The sequence below is a fragment of the Pristiophorus japonicus genome, chromosome 6 (assembly GCF_044704955.1).
Source record: "Pristiophorus japonicus isolate sPriJap1 chromosome 6, sPriJap1.hap1, whole genome shotgun sequence".
In the NCBI taxonomy this organism is placed as follows: domain Eukaryota; kingdom Metazoa; phylum Chordata; class Chondrichthyes; family Pristiophoridae; genus Pristiophorus; species Pristiophorus japonicus.
Window position 1 is genome coordinate 225,516,922 of NC_091982.1, and position 18,620 is coordinate 225,535,541.

At 46.1% G+C, this 18,620-nt stretch overlaps 1 protein-coding gene across 1 annotated transcript in view; it reads left to right on the forward strand.

Moving 5' to 3' along the window:
* The window catches only part of LOC139265396 (plastin-1-like), a 196,260-nt gene that overhangs the window by 104,824 nt on the left and 72,816 nt on the right, over positions 1 to 18,620 (forward strand). Inside the window, exons 2-3 of the mRNA XM_070882386.1 lie at positions 4,408 to 4,513; positions 4,986 to 5,149. Of these exons, the coding sequence (XP_070738487.1) occupies positions 4,444 to 4,513; positions 4,986 to 5,149 (234 nt within the window). The 5' untranslated portion in view covers positions 4,408 to 4,443. The remainder of the gene's footprint in view (positions 1 to 4,407; positions 4,514 to 4,985; positions 5,150 to 18,620) is intronic.

Sequence of the window (18,620 nt, forward strand, 5' to 3'; positions counted from 1 at the left end):
TCAAATATCTGGCTGTTAACAGCTGCTTTTTGTTTGCCTACTTGCTGTGAAACTCTAAAGTCTCCCTCCTTCCTCCCAAAGCAGCCACACCACACCCACACACACCTTCAGTCCCTCTGAGCTCTCGCTCTCTCTCTCTCTCTCTCTCTCTCGCTCTCTCCTCTTCTATGCATGTCATAGTGACCCTTGACCTCCAGAATCGCGGGAATCAAGCGTTGCCATGCCGTTGCTAAGGACGGCCACACTTTACGGCAGAAGGTCAAAAATTTAACGCTACCGCCCATTTGATATCGTTCACGGTAATGCCCACTTTCAAAAATGTAAATTAAGTGTTTTGAGAAGGGGCGAGAAGCCGGCAATCGGAAAACCCTTTTTTACCGCCCACGCTGGAAATATCACTCATTTGTGGGCGATTAAGCTCAAAAATGGAAATTCTAGTCCCATGCTTCTATGTCTTGCCATATTTTGAATATATGCAAAATACCATATTTCAATCTATTGAACAAGCAACACATAAGTAATCGTTTTTATGAACAAGTCATTAGGCCCAACAAACCTGCCCCTTTTGGATAGATTAATCCTGTCCATCTGCCCTCTCACTATATCTCTCCATTCTTTCTCATGACAGAATCACAGGCAAAAGAGATTTGTGAGTTGGTGAGACATGGCATGCCTAGAATTAATGGATAATAGTTTGCATTTTTAATTGATTTGAATTGCTTTGCTGTGAGCTCAATGAAATATTCTCGGCCTGGTACAATGTTTTGGTTAGCTGGTCAGCCATTGCTTGGAGTGTACAGAAGCACAATCCACTGCTCTGTTTGTATATTGTAACCAGAAATAGATTGTGAAGTCACTGAGGACAAGGCAATAAGCTAGGTGGCTTTGCTGAAGCAGGGTATTCCTCTTCTGTGTCCAATGCAATGGTGCGATTGCAGCGCAGTTACAGCCATTGCTTTTTAAAGCTTTGGTGCAGATCTTCTGAACTCAATCTTGTCTAAGTAACAGTTTAATTTGTGAAGGTTACAGATCTTCGGTGGTACAATACATCAGTGCACTGATTGTCCTTACTCCAGCTCAACTCAAAAAGCATATCAATTCTCATTGGTTTTGACAACTCCTTGTAGCTAGTTCAGACTTGTATGAAAAGTGGGTAAAGAACCATTGGTGTGCACCCGAGCCATTAGATGCTCCAAGCTGGTGCACAATTCGTAATACTGACTCTTAAGGATGAGATGAAACACAACATGGGTTGGGGGTGGGGTTGGTGAACCAGTGCCAATTTCAACAGAAAATTAACAACAACTTGTATTTATATAGCGCCTTTAACATAATAAAATGTCCCAAGGCGCTTCACAGAATGTTATGAGACAAAACAAATACATTTGACACCGACTCTCATAAAAAATTATGGCAGATGGTCAAAGAGGTAGGTTTTCAGGAGCGTCTTAAAGGCGGGGAGAGGTTTAGGGAGCGAGTTCCAGAGCTTGGGACCCAGGCAACAGAAGGCATGGCCACCGATGGTTGAGCAGTTATAATAAGGGATCCTCGAGGGCAGAATTTGAGGAATGCAAACACCGCGGGGTGGGGTTGGTGGTGTGGGGGGGGGGGGCGGGGGTTTGTGGGGCTGGAGGAGATTACAGAGATAGAGAGGGTCGAGGCCATGGAGGGATTTGTAAACTAGGATGAGAATTTTGAAATCGAGGCGTTGCTTAAACAGGAGCCAATGTAGGTCAGGGAGCACAGGAGTGATGGGTGAGCGGGACTTGGTGTGAGTTAGGAGATGGGCTGCCGAGTTTTGGATGACCTCAAGTTTACATAGGGTAGAATGTGGGAGGTCAGCCAGGAGTGCGTTGGAATGGTCATACTCGAGGTAACAAAGGCATGGATAAGGGTTTCAGCAGCAGATGAGCTGATGCAGGGGTGGAGGCGGGCGATGTTACGCAGGTGAAAATAGGTGGTTTTAGTTACGCCGTGAATATGTGGCCGGAAGTTCATTTCAGAGTCAAATATGAGGCCAGGTTGATTCAGCCTCAGACAGATGCTAGGGAGGGGGATGGAATCAGTGGGTAGGGATCGGCGTTTGTGGCGAGGATCAAAGACAATGGCTTCGGTTTTCCCAATATTTAATTGGAGAAAATTTCTCCTCATCCAGTACTGGATGTCGGACAAACAGTCTTGACAATTTAGAGACCGTCGAGGGGTCGAGAGAAGTGGTAGAGAGGTAGAGCTGGGTGTCATCAGCGTACATGTGGAAACTGATGCTGTGTTTTCGGATGATGTCGCCAAGGGGCAACATGTAGATGAGAAATAGGAGGGGCCAAGGATAGATCACCAGAGGTAACGATGTGGAAGTGGGAAGAGAAGCCATTGCAGATGATTCTCTGGCTATGATTAGATAGATAAGAATGGAACCAGACGAGTGCGGTCCCACCCAGCTGGACGATGGTGGAGAGGTGTTGGACAAGGATGGAGTAGTCAACCGTGTCAAAGGCTGCAGACAAGTCAAGAAGCACGAGAAGGAATAGTTTACCTTTGTCAAATTAAAAAATTATGTCATTTGTGACTTTGATGAGAGCCGTTTCGGTACTGTGGCAGGGGCAGAAACCAGATTGAAAGGATTCAAACATGGAGTTCCAGGAAAGATTGGCACGGATTTGGGAGGCGACAACATGTTCAAGGACTTTGGACAGGAAAGGGAGGTTGGAGATGGGGTGGTAGCTTGCAAGCACAGTGGGATCAAGGGTTTTTTTGAGGAACATGGGAGCCAGAAAAGGAAGTTGGGGGGTCAGCAGTTTAGTGGGAATAAGGTCAAGGGAGCAGGAAGTTGGTCTCATGGACAGAGTGAGTTTGGAGAGATCAAGAGGGGAGATAAGAGAGAAACTGGAGAAAGATGTGAGTTTAGGGCCAGGGCAGGGGGAGCCTCAGATGAAGTTTGGCCCTGTGGGCTCGGGGAAGGAAGGGAACTCGCAGAGGCAGCTGATCGGATGGTCTCAATCTTTGAGACAAAGAGGTCCATGAGCTCCTCACACTTGTTGTTGGCGGTGAGTGTGCTGGAGACAGGGGGGAGGGGTTTAAGGAGACTGTTAGCAGTAGAGAATATTAGCCGGCGGTTATCTTTGCATTCCAGACTGATCCTGGAATAGTGAACAGTTTTGGCAGACAGCAGCAGGACCCGATAATGCTTTATGTGGTGCAACCAGATCTGGCAGTGAATGGCTAAACCAGTTGTCCGCCATATCCGTTCAAGTCTGCGTCCCTTAGACTTGAGGGAGCGAAGATGAGGGATGTACCGGAGGAACGGCCAGGGTGAGAGCGAGTAATGGTTTTAATAGGGTCTAGGGCATCAAAGGTGTGGTTGAGCAGATCGGTGACTGCAGAAATGTCATGGTGAAAGGAGGGACAAAGGCTGGACAATTTGGAGTTGATTCGTGCAGGTGTAAGAGTTTTTCCAGGGCGGACGCAGAAGGAAGTAGGGTTGGGTGGGGGAAAGAGGATGTAGATGGAAAGCGATACAAGGAAATGGTCAGAAATGGCCTTATCTGTAATTGACATGTTAGGAATAGCAGGACCACGAGAGATGGCAAGGTCAAGGGGGTGGCCATGAATATGAGTTGGGGAGTTCACATGGAGGGAGAGATTAAGGGGGGCCAGGAGGGTAGTGAACTCAGAGGAGAGAGAGCATGGTGAATTGAGATGGAGGTTGAAATCACCGAGGATGAGAAGTCACTTGGTGCAGAGGCTGAGGGAGGTAAGAGGGAAGAAATATCCGCAGTAACATTTTTATCGTACTTGGTGGGCGATAGAGAACGAGAATTTTAAATGAGAGGTGAGATGGGTGGAATAAGGTGAGATGTTCAAAGTGCCTGAGGAGTCGGGGGACAGAGTACGGTGTAATTTGGTGATGAGAGCCACACTGCCACCACGGTGGTCTGGGCGGGCAAGTGGTGGAAGGGATAGTCACACTCATTTCACACTCGTGCAACATGCCTTTCACTAGAGAGGAGGAGGGCCTTAGTGTAATGTTGGGAAGTCACTTCAAAATTTTCAAAAACTGAAGGAAAATAGTAGTTCTGAATCAGCACAGGAGAAAAAATTGCAGGGATATGGGAAAAGAGAGTGAGGGATATGGGAAAAGAGAGTGGGGGAGTGGGACTAACTGGATTGTTCTTCGAACGAGCCAGCACAGACCCGATGGGCTGTACTATTCTATGAATATTCTTGCAGAGGGTGTGAAGGGGCAAACTATCTGTCACACAGTACCAGTCATGAGTAATAGTCTTAATAATGACAGGTTTTAAAACAAACAGACACACCTTTACAAAACATTTTGTGCTCTCTTGTATCCCATTTAAGCCCTGCTTCATGAATTAAAGGCGTTAAATTGTACCTTATGCTCAAATTTAGGTTTGAAAGCATAAAGAACGTCCAGTTTGGTTAAAGATGGCAAACCATACAACTCAGATCTCCCGGGAAGAACTGGAAGAAATGAAGGAAGCCTTCAATAAAATAGGTATGCTTTCTGTGTGTTATAAGACTTTGATTTCCATCCCCTCATTCCATTTTGGTGAAACATATGTCCTACTGACGGGGTTGTGCTGCTGTAATTAACTTTTAAAATGTTAAGGAAAATACTTGTATCAATGTTTCATCACTGATGGATGATATGATTAAAGAGCAGAAGGGGAGAAAACGCTTTTCGTTGTAGCCTGCTAAAGAAGTATGACCTCTGTATGCCTTGACGAGCAATTTCCATGGCATAATATGTTCATCGTTGAAACAGCTGAGGAAGCAGGATTCAGATAAAGTATTTAATTAACTCCACACAGAAAGATAATTGCTAACTGGATTATTGATCGAGCTTTCCAAACTTAGTTGACTGTGTGTTTTTAGAAAAATTATCTGGAAGGAATAGCTTTGATATTTAAAGCAAATTGGCTTTTGTGCTGCAGACTAAACCCAATTTTTAAAATTTTTTTATAAAGACCTTGACAATTCTGGCTACGTCAGTGATTATGAGCTTCAAGACCTCTTTAAGGAGGCAAACCTTCCTCTGCCTGGCTACAAGGTGCGTGAAATTGTGGAACAAATTCTAGCTGTAGGAGACCACAACAAGGACGGAAAGATCAGTTTTGAGGAATTTGTCTCGGTGAGTGATTTATTTTCTGCCATTTGTAATTCTGTCTTGGTTCTCTGTCCAAATCCGTGGTGGTTTCTGTGCAGCTCGCAATTGTACTGCTTTAACAACGGACCAGGACTTACACTTGGGTTGTATGGGCGTTGAGTTTGCCCACTGCTCATCAGGAAATAGCCCTGCTTGTCCCAGAAAAAAAAGAGTATAAAGATGAGTTGAAACTGAGTTTTGTTCTGGTTGCCTGCTTGAATCGTTCTATATTTTCCCCTGTAGTCCCTGAGTTCTGCTAGCTGGGATGGATTTGGGTTTATGACACTTCCAAGCTCACTGTTAATTCTGTTGTGCAGGTTGGCCCACAGGAGGCACATTTCTGGAGTGCTGTTCCATCCTGTCAGTCTTTCCTTTACCTTGTGTGGAAGCGAACAGTCCAACACCTCGTGCTGGATTTTCGGGTCATCTGAGACCCATTTTTTGGCACTCCACGGCGGAAAATGAGACGGTCAGCTGTTTTTCGCCGCGTCGCGATCCTCTGGTCGGGTTTTGCGGCGGTGCTTACCGCCGGGGAGAGCTGTACTGGGTGTGCAACGGCTCTCGTTGCGACACCCGCAGGAGTTTCGATTAACACCCAACCCGTACGCCCTGAAACATGCCCCGCGATGACCGCCGGGAAAACCCAACGGTCCCGCCCTGCCAGCAGTGGTGAGTTGGATAAACTGTAAAAAAAAAAAAAAAGGTCGGCTCCAGCTTTATTCTTTCATTTTTTTGTAGCGATTTGTAAGAGTGTGGGCAATGTTTTTTGAATGTTTTTGTGAATTTTTCTCCCCCTCCAAGGCCTCTCTCTCTGAGCGCTCCCGGCCCCGCACTAAAGTTGGCGAGGTTCTCGTTTTTGCGCTGTGGAAATTGTTCAACACCTCCCTTTGCGCCTGGCGCAGAGCCCAAATGACGAAAGTTAATCAATTAATGACTAATGTTAATCAGGCGGTAAATTTCCCGTCCCGCCTCCGTTCCCGCCCATTGTACCTTGCGGTGGAGCATTTTAGTACCGCACAATGATCCGGCTCGTAGTCTGACTCCCTCCTGCTGAACAGTTCCTGTGGCCAGCCACAGTGGGCTGATTATTCTTTGTCTTCCCTATTGGCTATTAAGGAATATGGAAAACTAACGGTTGCTTAAGAAAGTTGCTTTATAAAAATAGAGGAAACCACCAGGCAATAGAAACTGATAAATCGGTCAGAGTACACATTAACCCAAGAAGCAGCACTTATATTAAAAGATGATGGTGCCAATATTCTGGAGTTAGTTACACTAGATTAATATAAATGAAGCATTAAAGCTTAATGCACAGGATGTGCTCTGTAATGATTTTTTTGACCACTTGTTTTAAATTTTTTTTCTCTCAATTTATTATATCTGTGAGCTGTTAATTTAAATCTCTCTGTCGTCAACCACAATAGAAACATAGAAATTAGGTGCAGGAGTAGGCCATTCGGCCCTTGAGTCTGCACCACCATTCGATAAGATCATGGCTGATCATTCGCCTCAGTACCCCTTTCCTGCTTTCTCTCTATACCCCTTGATCCCTTTAGCCGTAAGGGCCACATCTAACTCCCTTTTGAATATATCTAATGAACTGGCCTCAACAACTTTCTGTGGTAGAGAATTCCACAGGTTCACAATTCTCTGAGTGAAAAAGTTTCTCCTCATCTCAGTCCCAAATGACTTATCTCGATGCTCATCTGCAATAGTTCAATCATGTCCTGCTGAGCGGCCCCCTGTCTTGCAGCATTCCCTCTTTGCTGCCCGCCCATCAGAGAAGGCCCAGAAATGCAAATTTGATCACTAAGATCCATTTATTGCCCACCCTAAATACCATCCTGAAAAGTAAGGTCTTACCTAATCTTAGCCGATTTTAAGCGACGGTAGCAGTGTGCCATGGTCAGTCGCCCCCCCCCCCCTGCCCCCAACACCGGCTTTGTCTTCCCACTGTATGGAACCCTCATGACTGTTACCCTTCATTTTCTAAAAGTTAGACACTGTACAAGAGTGGTTCCATTCAGTACAATAATTTATACAAAATTGTAAAATGTAAAACTTGGAAAACATTCAGAACTGTCAAAAATGGCAACAGTTAAAACGTTATACATTATTTTTAGCAATGTAAAATGAACACTAATAAAAGTTTTAATCAAACAACAACATACAAAACACCAACAACATCAACATGCACAAAAACAACCAACACCCAACCTTCTATCCACTCCCACCACCTCTCTTTTCCCCCCCCCCCCCCCACCCTCTCATCTTCCAGTTTTGCCTATCCCATGCTGACCCTCACCCCTGCCCCTCCCCGTGTTGGGACCAGGACGTTGTGCAGCACTATATCTGGAGCTCTGCTGACATCGTTGGTGGGAAGACAATGGCAGCGCCATGATTGGACTCACAGGAGCAGCTCGGGATGTGGAAGGCTTGGCTGGCTGCAATGGCACGGGGGTGGGGGGGTGGTGGGGTGGTGAGATCATCAATTGCCGCACAGCATCGACGGACTCGGTGTTTCACTCCTCATGTCGGTCTGAAAGTCCCGCGATGTGCCCAGCTATCGCAGCCATGACCTGGAGGAGCTCTTGACTTATCTCGACGCTCATCTGCAATAGTTCAACCATGTTGAGCGGCCCCCTGTCTTGCAGCATTCCTTCTTTGCTGCATCAACCTTGGTGGATGAGGCATAGCGGCTTGAATACTAGGAGCGCATTGCTGCACACCGCTTGGTCCCGTTTCTTTGGAATAGTTTCCAAAGCCATAAGACTCCGACCCCGATGTAGAGGCATTTGTGCCCACAGGTGCAGACACAAAGGTTAAAGAATGGACTGCTCCTCCTCCTCTTTTCCGCCCCCCCTGCCAGTTGAAGTGGCTCAGACAGTGCCCCTTCCTGGTGTTGGTCTCCCTGGGTGGTGGAGGTCAAGCCGAGGGGTCTGAAGGAGCTTGAGGCGAGGGGTCTGGCAGAGGCTCTTTGGGTGCCAGAGGTCGAGGCAGTGGCTACCTCGGTGTCATCTGAATCAGCATCTGCAAGTACAAGACAACATTTCAGTGGTTAGCAGCAGGGGAGGGGTCAGGGTTGACACGAGTACCATCACACAGCACAGTCTTATTTCAAGGACCGCCACCACTGCTGCATTACTACATTATATATGGCCGACAGACAATATATTAAAATGCATGACATTACATTACGTTACATTACATTACATGCCCTCAGCATCACAGTACATGATATTATTTTGAGATGACATTACATAACTGCAATTTACCATGCTGTGGCAGGGGGTCAGCACCACTATATGGGTGGTTGCACGGCTGTGCCCACCCACCAAGGCTAAGGCACGCTGCTCCAAGTCACTTATCTCCAGCGCCTTTGGTGGCCTCCTCCCGTGTGCCGCTGCTCAACTGTTGGTTGACAATTCCTTCTGCAGAAATTAAAGTTGCAATCTTTAACCGATTTGTACATGCAACCACATACACACACATGGACACACATACACACACACACACACAAACAGACAAAATAGGTGCAAGAGTAGGCCATTCGGCCCTTCGAGCCTGCACCACCATTCAATAAGATCATGGCTGATCATTCACCTCAGTACCCCTTTCCTGCTTTCTCTCCATACCCCTTGATCCCTTTCGCCATAAGGGCCATATCTAACTCCCTCTTGAATATATCCAACAAACTGGAATTAACAACTCTCTGCGGTAGGGAATTCCACAGGTTGACAACACAGAAGTTTCTCCTCATCTCATAATGGCTTACCCCTTATCCTTAGACTGTGTCCTCTGGTTGTGGACTTTCCCAACATCGGGAATATTCTTCCTGCATCTAACCTGTCCAGTCCCGTCAGAATTTTATATATTTCTATGAGATCCCCTCTCATCCTTCTAAACTCCAGTGAATACAGGCCCAGTCTCTCCTCATATGTCAGTCTTGCCATCCCGGGAATCAGTCTGGTGAACCTTCGCTGCACTCCCTCAACGGCAAGAACATCCTTCCTCAAAACGGAACACAATATTCCAGGTGAGGCCTCACTAAGGCCCTGTACAACTGCAGTAAGACCTCCCTGCTCCTATACTCAAATCCCCGAGCTATGAAGGCCAACATACCATTTGCCACCTTCACTGCCTGCTGTACCTGCATGCCAGCTTTCAGTGACTGATGTACCATGGCACCCAGGTCTGGTTGCACCTCCCCTTTTCCTAATCTGCCGCCATTCAGATAATATTCTGCCTTCGTGTTTTTGACCCCAAAATGGATAACCTCACATTTATCCACATTATACTGCATCTGCCATGCATTTGCCCACTCACTTAACCTGTCCAAGTCACCCTGCAGCCTCTTAGCGTCCTCCTCACAGCTCACACCGCCACCCAGCTTAGTGTCATCTGCAAACTTGGAGATATTACACTCAATTCCTTCATCTAAATCAATGATGTATATTGTAAAGAGCTGGGGTCCTAGCACTGAGCCCTGTGGCACTCCACTAGTCACTGCCTGCCATTCTGAAAAGGACTCATTTATCCCGACTCTCTGCTTCCTGTCTGCCAACCAGTTCTCTATTCACGTCAGTACATTACCCTCAATACCATGTGCTTTAATTTTCCACACCAATCTCTTGTGTGGGACCTTGTCAAAAGCCTTTTGAAAGTCCAAATACACCACATCCACTGGTTCTCCCTTGTCCACTCTACTAGTTACATCCTCAAAAAATTCTCGAAGATTCGTCAAGCATGATTTCCCTTGCATAAATCCATGGCTGACTTGGACCGATTCTGTCACTGCTTTCCAAATGCGCTGCTATTTCATCTTTAATAATTGATTCCAACATTTTCCCTACTACTGATGTCAGGTAGTCGGTCTATAATTACCCGTTTTATCTCTCCCTCCTTTCTTAAAAAGTGGTGTTACATTAGTTACCTTCAAGTCCATAGGAACTGATCCAGAGTCGATAGACTGTTGGCAAATGATCACCAATGCATCCACTATTTCTAGGGCCACTTCCTTAAGTACTCTTGGATGCAGACTATCAGGCCTCGGGAATTTATCGGCCTTCAATCCCATCAATTTCCCGAACACAATTTCCTGCCAATTCAGGATTTCCTTCAGTTCCTCCTTCTCACTAGACCCTCGGTCCCCTAGTATTTCCGGAAGGTTATTTGTGTCTTCCTTCATGAACACACAACCAAAGTATTTGTTTAACTGGTCTGCCATTTCTTTGTTCCCCAATATAAATTCACCTGAATCTGACTGCAAGGGATCTATGTTTGTCTTCACTAATCTTTTTTTCTTCACATATCTCTAGAAGCTTTTGCAGTCAGTTTTTATGTTCCCGGCAAGCTTCTTCTCGTACTCTATCATTCCCCTCTTAATTAAACTCTTTGTCCTCCTCTGCTGAATTCTAAATTTCTCCCAGTCCTCAGGTTTGCTGCTTTTTCTGGCCAATTTATATGCCTCTTCCTTGGATTTAACACTATCATTAATTTCCCTTGTTAGCCACGGTTGAGCCACCTTCTCAGTTTTATTTTTACTCCAGACGGTGATGTACAATTGTTGAAGTTCATCCATGTGATCTTTAAATGTTTGCCATTGCCTATCTGCCGTCAACACTTTAAGAATCCTTTGCCAATCTATTCTAGCCAATTCACATTTCATACCATTGAAGTTATCTTTCCTTAAGTTCAGGACCCTAGTCTCTGAATTAACTGTGTCACTCTCCATCTTAATAAAGAATTCTATCATATTGTGGTCACTCTTTCCCAAGAGGCCTCGCACAACAAGATTGCTAATTAGTCCTTTCTCATTACACATCATTACAGTCTAGGATGGCCAGCCCTCTAGTTGGTTCCTCGACATATTGGTCTAGAAAACCATCCCTAATACACTCCAGGAAATCCTCCTGCACCGTATTGCTACCAGTTTGGTTAGCCCAATCTATACGTAGATTAAAGTTGCCCATGATAACTGCTGTACCTTTATTGCACGCATCCCTAATTTCTTGTTTGATGCTTGCTGTCCCCAACCTCACTACCACTTGTTCGGTGGTCTGTACATAACTCCCACTAGCGTTTTCTGCCCTTTGGTATTTCGCAGCTCCACCCATACAGATTCCACATCATCCAAGCTAATGTCCTTCCTTACTATTGCGTTAATTTCCTCTTTAACCAGCAATGCTACCCCACCTCCTTTTCCTTTCTGTCTATCCTTCCTGAATGTTGAATACCCCTGGATGTTGAGTTCCCAGTCTTGGTCACCCTGGAGCCATATCTCAGTGATGCCAATTATATCATATTCATTAATTGCTGCCTGTGCAGTTAATTTGTCCATCTTATTATGAATACTCCTTGCATTGAGGCACAGAACCTTCAGGCTTATCTTTTTAACAAACTTTGCCCCTTTCGAATTTTGCCTTAATGTGGCCCTTTTTGATTTATGCCTTGGGTTTCTCTGCCCTCCACTTTTACTTTTCTTCTTTCTATCTGTTGCTTCTGCCCCCATTCTACTTCCCTCTGTCTCCCTGCATAGGTCCCCATCCCCCGCCATATTAGTTTAACCCCTCCCAAACAGCACTAGCCAACACTCCCCCGAGGACATTGGTTCTGGTCCTGCCCAGGTGCAGACTTTCCGGTTTGTACTGGTCCCACCTCCCCCAGAACCGGTTCCAATGTCCCAGGAATTTGAATCCCTCTCTTCTGCACCACTCCTTAAGCCATGTATTCATCTGAGCTATCCTGTGATTCCTACTCTGACTTGCACGTGGCACTGCCAGCAATCCTGCGATTACTACCTTTTGAGGTCCTACTTTTTAATTTAACTCCAAGCTCCCTAAATTCACCTTGTATGACCTCATCCCATTTTTTTACCTATATCGTTGTTACCTATATGCACCATGACAACTGGCTGTTCACCCTCCCCCTCCAAAATATCCTGCAACCGCTCAGAGACATCCTTCACCCTTGCACCAGGGAGGCAACATACCATCCTGGAGCCTCGATTGCAGCCGCAGAAACGTCTATCTATTCCCCTTACAATAGAATCCCCAACCACCATAGCTCTCCCACTCATTTTCCTTCCCTCCTATGCAGCAGAGCCACCCACGGTGCCATGGACTTGGCTGCTGCTGCCCTCCCGTGATGTGTCATCCCTCCCCAACAGTACCCAAGGCGGTTTATCTGTTTTGGAGGGGGATAACCGCAGGAAACCCCTGCACTACCTTTCTTCCACTGCTCTTCCTGTTGGTCTCCCATTCCCGATCTGTCTGTGTAACCTTTACCTGTGGTAAGACCAACTCACTAAACGTGCTATTCACGTCATCCTCAGCATCGCGGATGCTCCAGAATGAATCCACCCGCAGCTCCAGTGACGCAGTGTGGTCTGTCAGGAGCTGCAGCAGGATACACTTCCCACACATGTAGTCGTCAGGGACACTGGAAGCGTCCCTGAGTTCCCACATAGTACAGGAGGAGCATGACATGTGTCCAAGCTCTCCTGCCATGACTTAACCCCTAGATTAACTTAATTTGGCAACAACAATGATAAAGGTTACCGAGTGATAAAGGAAAAGAAAAAGAAAAACTACTCGCCAATCACTTAGCCCCTTGGCTGTGATGTCACCTTTTGATTTATTTCTACTTCTTTGCTTACCTTCTGCCCCTGCTGCAGCTGCACCAGCTAGCCTCTGGCGCCTCCCGGACTCGCGCTGCTCCGAACTCCCGACGACGTTGGGCCTTTTGCACGCGCTCGCACGCACACATGGACGGACACAGACACACACACACACACAGACACACACACACACACACACACACACACACACACACGGACACACACTCAAGTAGCCATCAAAACACTAGTCCTTAGTTTTATGTCCCATTTAGATGGACATTGTAAGTAGGAAGGGAGTGCATTAATAAAATAATTGCTCACTCTGGCTGCGGCTACAATATCATTCCACCCTTTGCGACATTGGTCCCCATCCCTCACGATTGTCCCACTGCGGACATGGCCTCCCCAATTTACTTCCAGATGCGCAGGTACTGGAGCAGGGCTGCCGTCCCACGACCATCCCTGGTAAGGTCCCGATACCTTACCTCCATCGCAGAGACAGGTGCCTCCATCTCCTTGTCCTTAAACCATGCTGCCCTCAGCTTCTGCCCATCCTTGACTTTTCTCGTGGTCTTAGAAACATAGAACATAGGTGCAGGAGTAGGCCATTCGGCTCTCCTAGCCTGCACCGCCATTCAATGAGTTCATGGCTGAACATGCAACTTCAGTACCCCATTCCTGCTTTCTCGCCATACCCCTTGATCCCCCTAGTAGTAAGGACGACATCTAACTCCTTTTTGAATATATTTAGTGAATTGGCCTCAACAACTTTCTGTGGCAGAGAATTCCACAGGTTCACCACTCTCTGGGTGGAAAAGTTTCTCCTCATCTCGGTCCTAAATGGCTTACCCCTTATCCTTAGACTGTGACCCCTGGTCCTGGACTTCCCCAACATTGGGAACATTCTTCCTGCATCTAACTTGTCTAAACCCGTCAGAATTTTAAACGTTTCTATGAGATCCCCTCTCATTCTTCTGAACTCAAATGAATACAAGCCCAGTTGATCCAGTCTTTCTTGATATGTCAGTCCCGCCATCCCGGGAATCAGTCTGGTGAACCTTCGCTGCACTCCCTCAATAGCAAGAATGTCCTTCCTCAAGTTAGGAGACCAAAACTGTACACAATACTCCAGGTGTGGCCTCACCAAGGCCCTGTACAACTGTAGTAACACCTCCCTGCCCCTGTGCTCCAATCCCCTCGCTATGAAGGCCAACATGCCATTTGCTTTCTTAACCACCTGCTGTACCTGCATGCCAACTTTCAATGAGTGATGTACCATGACACCCAGGTCTCGTTGCACCTCCCCTTTTCCTAACCTGTCACCATTCAGGTAATAGTCTGTCTCTCTGTTTTTACCACCAAAGTGGATAACCTCACATTTATCCACATTATACTTCATCTGCCATGCATTTGCCCACTCACCTAACCTATCCAAGTCACTCTGCAGCCTCATAGCATCCTCCTCGCAGCTCACACTGCCACCCAACTTAGTGTCATCTGCAAATTTGGAGATACTACATTTAATCCCCTCGTCCAAATCATTAATGTACAATGTAAACAGCTGGGGCCCCAGCACAGAACCTTGTGGTACCCCACTAGTCACTGCCTGCCATTCTGAAAAGTATCCATTTACTCCTACTCTTTGCTTCCTGTCTGCCAACCAGTTCTCAATCCACGTCAGCACACTACCCCCAATACCATGTGCTTTAACTTTGCACATTAATCTCTTGTGTGGGACCTTGTCGAAAGCCTTCTGAAAGTCCAAATACACCACATCAACTGGTTCTCCCTTGTCCACTCTCCTCAAAAACATTCCAGACGATTTGTCAAGCATGATTTCCCTTTCACAAATCCATGCTGACTTGGACCTATCATGCCACCTCTTTCCAAATGCGCTGCTATGACATCCTTAATAATTGATTCCATCATTTTACCCACTACCGATGTCAGGCTGACCAGTCTATAATTCCCAGTTTTCTCTCTCCCTCCTTTTTTTAAAAAGTGGGGTTACATTGACTACCCTCCACTCCATAGGAACTGATCCAGAATCTATGGAATGTTGGAAAATCACTGCCAATGCATCCGCTATTTCCAAGGCCACCTCCTTAAGTACTCTGGGATGCAGACCATCAGGCCCTGGGGATTTATCGGCCTTCAATCCCATCAATTTCCCCAACACAATTTCCCGACTAATAAGGATTTCCCTCAGTTCCTCCTTCTTACTAGACCCTCTGACCCCTTTTATATCCGGAAGGTTGTTTGTGTCCTCTTTAGTGAATACCGATCCAAAGTACTTGTCCAGTTGGTCTGCCATTTCTTTGTTCCCCGTTATGACTTCCCCTGATTCTGACTGCAGGGGACCTACGTTTTTCTTTACTAACCTTTTTCTCTTTACATATCTATAGAAGCTTTTGCAGTCCGTTTTAATGTTCCCTGCAAGCTTCCTCTCGTACTCCTATTTTCCCTGCCCTAATCAAACCCTTTGTCCTCCTCTGCCGAGTTCTAAATTTCTCCCAGTCCCCGGGTTCGTTGCTATTTCTGGCCAATTTGTATTCCACTTCCTTGGCTTTAATACTGTCCCTGATTTCCCTTGATAGCCACCGTTGAGCCACCTTTCCTTTTTTATTTTTACGCCAGACAGGGATGTACAATTGTTGTAGTTCATCCATGCGGTCTCTAAATGTCTGCCATTGCCCATCCACTGTCAGCCCCTTAAGTATCATTTGCCAATCTATCCTAGCCAATTCACGCCTCATACCTTCAAAGTTACCTTTCTTTAAGTTCTGGACCATGGTCTCTGAATTAACTGTTTCATTCTCCATCCTAATGTAAAATTCCACCATATTATGGTCACTCTTCCCCAAGGGGCCTCGCACAACGAGATTGCTAATTAATCCTCTCTCATTACACAACACCCAGTCCAAGATGGCCTCCCCCCTAGTTGGCTCCTTGATATATTGGTCTAGAAAACCATCCCTTATGCACTCCAGGAAATCCTCCTCCACCTTATTGTTTCCAGTTTGGTTAGCCCAATCTATGTGCATATTAAAGTCACCCATGATATCTGCTGCACCTTTATTGCATGCACCCCTAATTTCCTGTTTGATGCCCTCACCAACATCACTACTACTGTTTGGACGTCTGTACTCAACTCCCATTAATGTTTTTTGCCCTTTGGTGTTCTGCAGCTCCACCCATATAGATTCCACATCATCCAAGCTAATGTCCTTCCTAAGTATTGCATTAATCTCCTCTTTAACCAGCAATGCTACCCCACCTCCTTTTCCTATTATTCTATCCTTCCTGAATGTTGAATACCCTTGGATGTTGAGTTCCCAGCCCTGATCATCCTGGAGCCACGTCTCTGTAATCCCAATCACATCATATCTGTTAATATCTATTTGCACAGTTAATTCATCCACCTTATTACGGATACTCCTTCCATTAAGACACAAAGCCTTCAGGCTTGTTTTTGTAACACCCTTTGTCCTTTTAGAATTATGATGTAGTGTGGCCCTCTTTGTTTCTTGCCTTTGTTTACTCGACCTTCCACTATTGCTTTTTACCTTTCTACCATCTGTTTCTGACTCCATATTACTTCACCCTGTCTCGCTGCATAGGTTCCCATCCCCCTGCCATATTAGTTTAAACACTCCTGAACAGCATTAGCTAATGTTACCCCAAGGACATCAGTTCCAGTCCTGTGTAAGTGCAGACCGTCCCTTTTGTACTGGTCCCACTTACCCCAGAACTGGTTCCAATGTCCCAGGAATTTGAATCCCTCCCTCTTGCACCACTGCTCAAGCCATGTATTTATTCTAACTATCCTGCTCCCTCTACTCTGATTAGCACGTGGCACTGGTAGCAATCCAGAGATTACTACCTTTTGAGGTCCTACTTTTTAATTTCAGTCCTAGCTCCCTAAATTCAGCTTGTAGGACCTCTTCCCACTTCTTACCTATGTCGTTGGTACCTACATGTACCACGACAACTGGCAGTTCACCTTCCCTCTCCAGAATGCTCTGCAGCCACTCAGAGACCTCCTTGACCCTTGCACCAGAGAGGCAACATACCATCCTGGAGTCTCGGTTGCGGCCGCAGAAACTCCTATCTATTCCCCTTACAATAGAGTCCCCAATCACTATAGCTCTCCCACTCTTTTTCCCGCCCTTCTGTGCAGCAGAGCCACCCATGGTGCCATGAACCTTGTTGCTGGTGCCTTCTCCTGGTAAGTCATCTCCCCCAACAATATCCAAAACGCTATATCTGTTTTGGAGGGAGATGACTGCAGGGGACTCCTGCACTACCTTCCTGCTCTTGCCTTGTCTCTTAGTCACCCTTTCACTATCTGTCCTAACCCTTACCTGCGGTGTGATCAACTCACTGAATGTGCTATCCACAACATTCTCAGCATCGCGCATTCTCCAGAGTGAGTCCATCCGCAGCTCCAGTACCGTCAAGGGGTCTGTCAGGAGCTGCACCTGGACACACTTCCTGCACAAATAGTAGTTAGGAACACTTCTCATGATTTTACTTAAGATCATTAATAAATCTTGCACAATTATTATTTTTTTTTTCCTGCTTTATCCGTTGTCTTTGCACTTTCTGTTTTCTCTCTCTCTCTCTCTCTCTCTCTCTCTCTTTCTCTCTCTCTCTCTCTCTCTGTCTTTCGAAGTTGCCGTCCCTCCCAAGCTGTTCCGTGCATACACGGGCGACCCCCAATCACGGCAAAAACGCCGTTGACATCAAAAAGAAAATTGCACATGCGCATTTTAAAAAAAATCATGCATGCGCAGAACTCGGCTTCCGATTTTTGGCGCGTCTAATGGCCTGCACTACCTGCTAAAGCCCGCCACACCCCGCTCCAGCTGCCACCCGCTACATTTCCATGAAAGTCGCGCTGGAGGATCGCAGTGGCAGCGAGTGGTGAAAAACCATGGACCGTCCGAATACCGCCGAGAATCGAGCGCCAGCGGGGACATCATCAATTTCGGTCCCCAAGTACTTTAACCCTTTGCTTTTACCACTCTAAATTATTCATAAGAGATCAGCAATTGTGCCAATCAGAACAGATGTTTTCTGCTGAGGAGTAGGGATTGAAGAAAGACAAAAAGGCAACAGAAGAAAGGATCCTGATTTTTAATCTTTGCATTTTACTCTCGGTTGCTGCCACACAAAAGGTTTTCAGATGAAAAACAAATTCCATTGGTATTGCAGCTGATCTGTGATTGTGGAGATAATCACACACATCAAAAGGATGTCCTTGCCTCCTGGTGCCAACAGATTCAGTAATACATTGAACACCAGTAAATACACAAAGTAGTTTTTTTTGGTACTTATTAAGGGGAGGAACTTCATTGCTGGGAATTAGAATTTTTGCCCAATCATTCTCATTCAGAAAAGTTAGAAGCAGGGTAAAGCTCCCTTTGCATTTGGTCAACAATGTGGCTTAACCCAAACTACAACAGAATACTCTTTCCCGCACCAGCGTTAACCTTTCGGGTAAATTTTCCTGGCCCTGCCCCGAGTTCAGTGAATATAGGAAAATCCGGTTGAGAAGCACAAATGCCCATGAGGTCCTGTCCGATTTTCCTATACTGACTGGACTCAGACAATCTAATATGCCCAGGCGCAAGACCAGGAAAATCCTCATACTTGCCCTTTTTTGGTGCCTTTGAGTGAGGCTGGTAACCAACTACAATTTTTAGATAGACTTGTACAATGGACTAACGCTGACCAGGAAATGAGTGGATGTCCATTTATGCATAGGTCATTTTCAGGAAGCAGAGAGCAAACTTTTGCCGATGGTCTGTACTTGATCTTGGTTTATAAGTGAAA